The following is a 9,632-nucleotide window of genomic DNA, read 5'->3' as shown; positions in this document are numbered from 1 at the left end:
TTCGAGACCCACCTCCCCGGGGAAAAGATGGGCAGAGTCCGCAGCCGCCACGTCCTAAGGCAGCCGCTAGAAACCAGTGTGCAACAACACCCCCCCGCGGAGTCCCGCGACCCCCCAAAACGGCCGCCGCCGCCGCTCGCCGTTGCCGGGCCTCGTTCCCGGCGGGGGAGGGGGGGAGGCCCCCCCCGCCCCCTGGTAGCGCGGCTCTGCCGCCCTCCTCCCCCCGACCCGGGCGAAGCGCTCAGGCCGGAACCTTCTTTCTAGAGGGAGCACGGAGGGTTTGGCTGGCGGACCGTGCCGCGCCGGAAGTCGCAGCCCGCGCCGCCGCCGACGGGCGCGTGATGGCGGGCTGGGGGCTGCTGGGCCGCTTGGGGGCCCGTCTGTGGGCCCGGGGGCCGGGGAGGCCGCTCCTGGCAGCAGCGGTGGCTTCCGCCGACAGGTAGCGGGAGGCCTGAGAGGGGGAAGGGCTGCCGGCCGCGGGGGGCGGGCGAGACGGCGGCGGGAAGAGCGGAGCCGGGGCGCTGCGGGGGCTTGGGGCTGTCGCAGCTCCAGGGTGAAGCCCCCTCGCCGGCACCTTCCCCCGCCGGTGCCGCCTGGAGGCCTCTGGGCGTAGCCTGCCCGCAGGTCGCGGCCCGGCGGCCCCGTGCGGCGTCCGGAGAGTTCATGAGCGCGGAGGGTGGCAGGGCCCTGGTGAGCTTTCGGGGCGCTCAGGCCTAGCGCGGTTTGCGTGGGAGCTGTGGCAGTATATGCCTATTTGTAGCCAAAGCATCTTCGCTTCGCAGCGAGCGACATCACTTGCTGTGTTTTGAGTTGCTGCCTGTTGTCAGCAGGTAGCCATGTGCATGCCCTCACTTGGCTGCAAAGAAGAAATAACTGTTTAAATGTAACACGCAGCACGGTCTGCCCTCATCTTTAACTTAATATAGGGGAAGGTGCTCAGTGTTGTGAAGGCTTACGTAGTTTTAAATGTTATTTCATTCACGGCTGTGCTGGTGGTGCAGGATTTTTGGGTGCTTTTCATCCACTTCAAAGCACAGTCCAGCAGTGTAGTTTAAACCTTCTTTAACCATGTTGTAGAATCATGTATTTCATTTTCCTTGCAGAGGATTAACACACATTCTAGCCTTTTTTTTTCCCCATGGCAGTCACAAAATTATGATAGTATAGATAAACTGCTGCATGCAGCTGTGGTTAAACTGTAGCAGTGAACATAAAATCAGAGTTGTCTGGGTAAAAGGGACCTCAGAGGGTCTCTAGTCCAACCTCCTGCTCCAAGCAGCCTCAGCCATGAGGTCACACCAGGTTGCTCGGGGCTTTGACCACTTGGATCCTGGGCTCCTCCAAGGATGGAGACTGTGTGACCTCTCTGGGCCCCTGTTCCAAATTTCTCCTTTATTAATTTCCTCAGGTTCCTTGTTGGCCCATGCTTTTGAATGGTGGCTTTGCCTTTGAGCATTTGAACTGTTCCCTTCAATTTAACATTATTCACAGACTTCATAAAGGTGTACTTCATCTCTTCTTACAGGCCATTGAGAAAGACATTAAACAGGACAAGCCCCCAAATAGTCTCTTGAGGAACCCTGCTTTTGGCAGAGTACAAGCCATGAACCACAGCCTGATGATCCAGCCAGGCTCTCACCCATCTGGTAGCCCAGTGTCTATATCCTGACATCCTAGCTTGTATTGAAGGGTGCCTTGGGAGACTGTGCTGAAAGCCTTGCTAAAGTCAAGTTAAATGACATCCGCTGTTTTCCCTTCATCCACAGATCCAGGGTTTTTATCGCAGAAGGAGTTGTTGCTTCATTTGTTGTTATTTGCTTCCCTTCAGTGTATTTTTAGAATACTTTAGAAGTTAGATGAAAGCATGACAAATAATTAGGTGTTGGTGGTCAGGGGTCCAGTTTGAGTGATGATGGCTGAATAGCTTACTAGTAGGATCTCGGACTTTACGACTGTTAACTATATTACATAATGTAATATATACTAGATTATATCATTACAGTCATACATGTTGTGAGACACATAAACTGATGAGACATTTAAACTTTTTCCCATCACTGCGTAGGGGACAGCTGGGCTTTGTGGTCAGGCATGTTAACAGTACAACGTGGTGGAGTGAGCATCTGTCTGAAGAGAATGTTGAGTTTCTCAAGAAGATAACTGCAGAAGAGTACAAAGCTCAGACAGCCAGCAAGCTGTGCCCTCTGAAAGATGAACCATGGCCATTGAATGAGTGGAAACCAGGTGAGAAAGTATCTATTGCAAAAAAACAAACTTATGCTATAATTGTTTTAGGTTATGTTGTTCCATGCAGTAACATCAAGCTTGTGTCTTGTAAAGCATCGTCCTTTTTGCTGTTTCCTCAATCACCTTAACCTCTGCAAGGAACAAAATATTCTTTGTTCTGTTTTCCTGTTGTTCCTGAGGATCTTCTTGTGGATTCACAGACTCAATACCATGTTGTTGGTTGCTGTCAAACAGTGTGAACCTTTGAAGAGCCAAATTCCTTATGTTGTGTTCTAATCCACAAGACTTTCAGATTGCTGAAGTGATGTTGTATCTTCTTCTTCGGAGTCCAGCAATAGTTACAAGAACATTTTCAAGTTCAAGTACTTTATATTCTAGGGGGTCTTTTTGATGAATGCCAAGTTTGTTATCTTGTCTTTGTGCAGAAATGGCACTCACAAAGTGATGATTTTGATTAAAAACTATGTTCTAAAATAACACATTGTAATACTTGAAATGTTTTTTAGAGAACTGATGTATTACATTTACTTATCTATTAGGGAGGTGTTTGGATTTTTGAAAGTGAAAAGGCTTTATTCTTCATCTTATGTGTTCTATTTTTCAAGCTGTGGACTGTCAGAAGCCTTAAGAGAGTGCCCCTGCTATACAGTTACAGTGACAAAAAATGCAAAGGTTGGGATGGGAGGAATCTACTACAGAAATCTTTTTATTAGTTAATTTGGCTCTAGGATTCTACATGGGAGTCATATTTTTTTCACCAAAAATGAGCCTGAAGCATTGTTTGTTCTGATCTTAATGATAAACTGTTTTGCACATTGTATCAAAGGCCATTTGTGCAAGTATACTGCTGTAATGTTAAAAACAAAGGAGCGGGTTATTCCAAGCCTAGCCACAAGGTTTTTTTCTCACCTTCTTCTGATCTGGCCCTTAGGAGAAGTCTTGAGTTGAAGACGCTTTGCAGGATGTTCTGTAGGTCACGAGACTGGCTCTTTCAAAAATTGAGTGTGGAGTTTCATTCATGTTCTGTTTTGGTCTACAGGTTCCATCAGAGTTGGTGTCGTTGCCATAAAATTGGGAATGATGCCAATATGGACCAAGTCAGGAGAGAAGCATGTAGTCACTCTACTTAAGGTGAAATAAATCATGTGGAATTTCATCTCCTGTACTGTATTCAGATTGTTAACCAGAAGTTTCCTGCAAGATGAAACTACATTTGCAGAGTAGGAAATCCCAAAGATTCCTTTCAGCATGCATAGCATGCTGTGCCTTTTCTCTGTTTCTATACTCTAAATTTTCTAGGAACTGTCTGCCTTCTACGTCGGATATTCAGTGATGCAGAACTGTGCATCGTGTGCATGAGGGAGGAAAGAAGGGAGGACAACATAAAGCTGGGATTCACTCCCCACTTCACTTCTTTTTGCCAACTGCAGGCACTTGGGAATTGGTTTTCCCTGGCTTGCTGAGCCTTTGTAGCCCTGAAGCTGCTTCTTTGTGTACTCTGGCAGATATTACTGTGATGAGGCTGCTTTGCCAACCTGTTATTGCCATATAACAAACTGAGGCTGTGAAGGACCTCACATTTACAGTGCAAGGGAATAGGAGTCAATAATGTAGACCCTTCTTGTTGTATGTTTTGCAGGAGCATTTGGTCAAGATTTTACACATCTTGCAGGTAAAAGGTGGCTGTAAAAGTTGATTCGATTTCTAGAGAATTCATGAAAATATGGTTTGTATCCTGCTAATGTTTTTCCTAAGATAGGTGGGTTGGGAAAAAAGTGTGTGATAAAAAGTTAGCACTTTCCTCTATTTGTATTCTGCATCTGATTTTAAAAGAGCACAAATGAAATCTGAGACTGGCTTTTCTTGACTTATTTTGATAATCTCTTAATAGCGTTTATCTGAGTACAAGCAGCTGTATTTGTTCTAAGACTTTTTTTTCTTTTTTAAGGTGCAAGATTGTCATGTTTTAAAGTACATTTCAAAAGAAGATTCAGGTGGCAAATCACCTAGGCTAATTGTTGGAGGGAAAAATGCGTCTCCTTTTTCGGTAAGTAAACTGCTTTGGATGTTTAGTTGTTTCTGTCATCATTGCAGTACTACAATAGCATGAATAGACTTCTCTGAGAGATTCATTTGCAGACATGTAGATCTTGGAACAGATGTTTTGTCAGATTCACCCTTGCTTCTTTCTTTAATGGTAGTCTCAATTCTTGGCTAAGTGGCACAAATATAGGTCTTTTCTCACCTATTTCTGATTGTTCTTCCTGAGAGTCTAGGAGGTGAGGACAACTTGCTGAAGTTTTCTTGCCCCTTATTACTGTAAGAAGGCAGTGGGTTTTGGAAGTTGCTTTGATGCAAAGCATCTCATGGTCATGGATGAGTCTGCAGAGCCCTTAGTAGTGTAGAAACAACAGATGTCTTCCCCACATTTGTGGGGATGCGATATGGGACCAAGACTGCAAGATACACATGTTAAAGATCTGTTGTGACCTCATCAGGCTCCATCAGTTTTTAGATGACATTGTTCTGTGGTTGACTCTGCTATACTGTTTTATTTGCTTTTGTTGTAATTTTTCCATGAGTCTGTTGAGATTGTTCACTTGCATATAGCTTTACTGAATGGAAAGTTTAAAACTTAAATTTTTAATCAGATAGCTTACTGTTGAAATTGTTATAAAGATGACACTAGCAGTTATTCAGTAAGTTTTCTGAGTAATATGCAGGGAACAAGGAAGAAAACAGGATTTCTATTTAAACAGCTTATTGCTAGAGAAACTTTCTTGAAAGCAGAACTACTTAAAATGTCAACTCAAGGGTTTTTTAATGGTTTGAATTATGTTTATACTTCTCTTAGAAGTAGTTTTTTTCCAAATTAGCTCCTAATTAATTTGGTTAAACTTACATTTTTTTAATAAAGAAAGTTGACTAAATATTCTTAGACAAATTTGTAGTCAGGACTTGGCCTAAGTCTGAGCTCTTAATAATTATCATTGAGTAAACTACATAATTTTTAAGAAAGAATCTGGCGTGTGCAGTTTCTGAACCCTTTTATTTATTGAGGTACCAGCAAATGTTGTCTCTCTACGGTTTAAATAATGGTTTGAATCATTCCTGTCTTTATTACTTTTGTATGTTTCTTTTTTTCTCTGAAGTGTCTGAATGTGATAATTAAAAGAAAGCTGACTGATTCTGTATTGTATTAGCATAAGCAGTTCATCTTCTGCTAATTCCTCGTAGGAACATCTGTCTTCCTCAGATTCCTCACAGCTACTGATCTTAATGAAATCAGTGTAATGATTCCCTTGGTAATTTCATTAACAGAGAGTGTTTCATATGTTTCTTCTAAGTGTCAGATTGTTTAAAAATGATAAGCAATATTCACATTCTTAGCAATAAGTTTTTTTCTTCTTACCTTGATTTATGTTACAATTAGACTGAGTCTTTTAATGATTTTGTTTTAATTCAAAATATTCTCAAAAAGTACAATTTGTCAGTGTGTTAACAGTTATTTTAAAACATATTTTATATGCTGCTGACTTATTGATCATTTTTCTATAATACTGGAAGATATAATAGGCTTCAAATACAAACACTTGAGAGTTCACTCAATATTTTTGCAGTAATGCAAGGCTTTGTAAAGACTGCAGTGTTTTGTTTGTAGAAATACATCTCTATGACTTGATTGCTTGAGGAAAATCTGTTTCTATTGTCGAAGTAGAACAATGAAACAGTATAGTAGGACTTTTAGAAGTGAGTGATTTTTACCGTTTGACTTTACTGTGCTTTCTTTCAATTGTGGTAGTTCTTTCAAGACATCCATGCTGAGCACAGTGTTCAACTTGCTGTTTTCTAAGAAGGCAGTTTTACATAGTGGTGGAAATAAAGCATTGGTTTGCAAGCATTTAATAGAGAAAGAATTTGATTTATTTTAAATCCTTATGTATGCTACTATAATCTGAGAGTCATCTTTCATTAATTCATCAAGTTTTTGTGGCCTTTGAGGGGATTTTATATTTAATAGATGACTTTCTAAAAATGGTATTTTAAATGTTTTCTACTATAAGTTCATGTTAACAAATCAATTTCAATAAAAATATTAACCTTCAAAGACTTCAAATCCACATTTCCTCCTCAAATAGGAAGATGGGTTTATAAATGCAAAAGTTCTGTTTTATGTCCAATTAAGTCAGAGATGCTTTGTCATCCTGCTCCTCCCATTCTTCACAAAACTTCCACTACTCTCATTACACTTATTTATATATTTTTAAAAAGAAAAGGAAGGGCAACACACAGGTTTTCAAAACCAACTAACTTACATTTTAAAAGTTGTTCACATTATTTTCTCTGAAAATACAGAGAGACGTTTTTGTTTGGGAGAGGGGTAATTGCACAGAACTTTGGAGAAGTGAACCTCAGAGATGTGACTATCCAAGTGTGACAATGCTGGCAGATGTTTAAATTGCTTTCCATGAGTATTCATTTGAAGAAAAATCAGCTTCATTGCTTTTTCCTGCAGCCTCAGTTTTCCTGCATCATTGTTTCCACTGACAGGTATCTTCTCAATGATCAGCTCTTTTCTGTGAGTTGTTTAGTTTAAAGGAGCTGAGGACGATTTAAAGTATTTTTAACTTTATGTCCGAATTCACTAAAATGAAGGGCTCTTTATTAAATCAGCGATGGTTTGGTACTGAGTGCGGTTGATATATCGTAAATACATGAATCATAAACTCATTCTGCATCTTTTTTTATCCCCCCTCTTTGTCTAGAGAATCTATATTCAGTTCCATGGGAAGTTAAACTTTTCCAGATTTTTTTGCAAGATGAGGCCTTATTTGTCTGGTTTTCTTTAATAAATGGAAGAAATGTTATTTGCGATGCTGTAGAGCTAAGTCATTTTTAACAGCTTTGAAAAAGAAGATGCTTTTAAATGACTACAAAACTATTTGAATAATACGTTTTATGTGCATTCTAAATGGCTGATTTCCCTTTTTTGATTTTAGAAATCTTCATAAATGTCTTGGTCATATGATGTAACTGTATGGTAACTAGCTGACAGAACGTAAAAAGCAGATACAGAAGATAGATTTAAATTATTTCATATAGACTTAAAATGCTTGTGTCAAGGTGAAAGTGTAGTATGATAATGTCTGTTTCTCTGGGCAGTGTTGATGGTCTGTAATCACTTCCTGTGAAATGTTGATCCCTGGATATCTTAAAATCACTTCTTTTTGTGTCTGTTCTTTCTTACAGAAATCTGAGTCTGAAATGGAAATTTTTAGAGAAGCTGGAGTACCACGGAAACAGAAAATTACAACATTTAATGTAACAGATGATGCCATCATTAAACCAGGTAATCTTTCTGAGCTACAGAATACTATATGCATAATTGTTTAAAGTCCTCCATTTCTTGTAAATTTGGACCAAGTCATGAAACATATGTTTATTTGTTTTTGTACAGAAAATGCTGAATTCTTACTTATCATTGAGCACAAACTAGCTTTTCACTGTTTACAGAAATAATAGAAATAGCTTTACTTTCTAGATAATAAGAAGTAGGATTTTTTCTTTTTTCTAGGAATTGTGTTTCCATTGCTTAGGAAATAAGTATGATCCAAACCAGCTAGTCTTAACATCGAGTTATGAAATAAATGTCTGTAAACTTAAGTGTTGGAAATAAATATGCATGCATTATTTTTCTCTGATAGTCGTTATGAGAGGGAGACTAAGAAGTTCATGGTAAAGTTTCTTGGGGCATAAAGTTATAGTTTGAGTTTTGGGGGAGTTCTGCTTCAGAAGTATGACTGACTGCTGTCCTGTATGATCTTTTTTTTTTTTTTTTTTTTTTTTTTTTTTTTTTTGGCAGCTTGCAAAATAGAACTTAATAAAATGCATTATACTGATTTTCAGTGAGAACATTTGCTATCAGAAGTTTGGAGATTTCATAAAAAGTTTTATGTTTTTTAAGGATTTATTAGATTGTATATTTAGGTAGCTTTTATTTTCCTCTTTTTGCTAATATCGTAGGTGTTTGCCTTTTTTTCCCAAGAGTTACATAGAGTAGGAGGTCCTAATGCATTACAGCTGTATATGCCAGTAGATAAAGTTTTTTGAAAGAGATTTCTAAGACAGTGTGCCAACTGATAAATATCCATGCTGGCATGAAGGGAAGTCTGGATGATAAATAGAAGCAAAGGCTTGAGATATAGCAGAAATGCAAGTTTTCAATAAATTGATTTTGCAGTGTGTGTGTGTGTGTGTGTGTGTGTGTGTGTGTATATTAGTGTCTAAATAAAATGTCCATAGCATCCTTCACATTTCTCACTTTATTTCAGTTGCTTGCTGTTGACAGGCTGTTTTCCCTGTGCATGTATGCATCATATAAAGAACATAATATGAGGATTTTTATGCTTGAGACTTAGTAGAGATTTACGTCATTCCAGTTTAAATTCATACAGAGATTTGAAAACAGCATGAAAATGGACGCAGACATGAGGAAGTGATGGAATTTTATTTATTGACTTAAATTAGGCTGGAAACTCTGTTAAGGCTGCAGCTGCATGGATCTTTGGATTACAGCCGTTATAATGACCTAAGTTTTCAATTCTGTTTTCTTTTTAAATGTTGTTAAGAGTAGAATATTGCATTTGGGTAACAAAAATTCCTGAAGACAGAGTAACTCCTTAACTAAAATTAAAGCTTTGATCCTACAAGCACTTAGGCACAAATGAGTAATGGTGTTCAGATGAGTGATGTCAGTGCCCTACAGTAGCACAAATTCTGCTAAAAGGTAGCATATGCATAATTCCCCAGTGGATGAAACTGTGCTTTTATCACAGTCTCAAGTTTGAAGGAAAAAAACAATCTTTCTTTTAACATAGACTTTGTCTGTAAGTGTTTGAATTGCAACGTTTCTAAGTAAAGTCCGAAGTCTGCTCTCCTACCCATCTGAAATTGGGCTAGCAACTGAGAAATTTGCTTAAGTAGCAATTACAAAGCACCTGATTTTGTAATGAAGGTTTATAAATAAGAGCAAATAATACATGAATACAAGACAAAGTTTTATTTCCTTTCCCGTGACTGTCTTCTACCCTGTATGATAATGACTCAATACTGATCTGTGGTTTTCAGCACTTAGTTGAACATCTTTCCTCTTCTTTTGAAGGTACTCCTTTGTATGCTGCTCACTTCCGCCCAGGGCAGTTCGTGGATGTTACTGCAAAAACGTAGGTTCCTAACATTTTAATGTGTAGCGTACATCTTTCAAGTGGGTTGATTTCCCCCGCCTTGCTTTGGCTGGGACTCATGGCTAGCAAAAGCCAAAATTCAGTTGCAAGGGGAGTGGCAGAAAATAGAAGTCCGTTCAACTATTGGGTCAAAAATACCAA

The 9,632-nt window shown here is 39.4% G+C and overlaps 1 protein-coding gene across 2 annotated transcripts in view; it reads left to right on the top strand.

Moving 5' to 3' along the window:
- Positions 1-281: 281 nt before the first annotated feature.
- The window catches only part of MRPL3 (mitochondrial ribosomal protein L3), a 28,976-nt gene continuing 19,625 nt past the window's right edge, over positions 282-9,632 (top strand). Inside the window, exons 1-6 of one of the 2 annotated variants that reach the window (XM_064506402.1) lie at positions 282-439; positions 2,066-2,244; positions 3,287-3,378; positions 4,196-4,294; positions 7,498-7,597; positions 9,410-9,470. In XM_064506402.1, the coding sequence (XP_064362472.1) occupies positions 342-439; positions 2,066-2,244; positions 3,287-3,378; positions 4,196-4,294; positions 7,498-7,597; positions 9,410-9,470 (629 nt within the window). In that variant the 5' untranslated portion in view covers positions 282-341. The remainder of the gene's footprint in view (positions 440-2,065; positions 2,245-3,286; positions 3,379-4,195; positions 4,295-7,497; positions 7,598-9,409; positions 9,471-9,632) is intronic. The other variant, XM_026099521.2, reaches the window with a different exon arrangement.

The sequence above is a fragment of the Dromaius novaehollandiae genome, chromosome 2 (assembly GCF_036370855.1).
Source record: "Dromaius novaehollandiae isolate bDroNov1 chromosome 2, bDroNov1.hap1, whole genome shotgun sequence".
Lineage (NCBI taxonomy): Eukaryota > Metazoa > Chordata > Aves > Casuariiformes > Dromaiidae > Dromaius > Dromaius novaehollandiae.
Note: the sequence above shows the minus strand (reverse complement) of the source record. Positions and strands in the feature narration are given on the sequence as shown.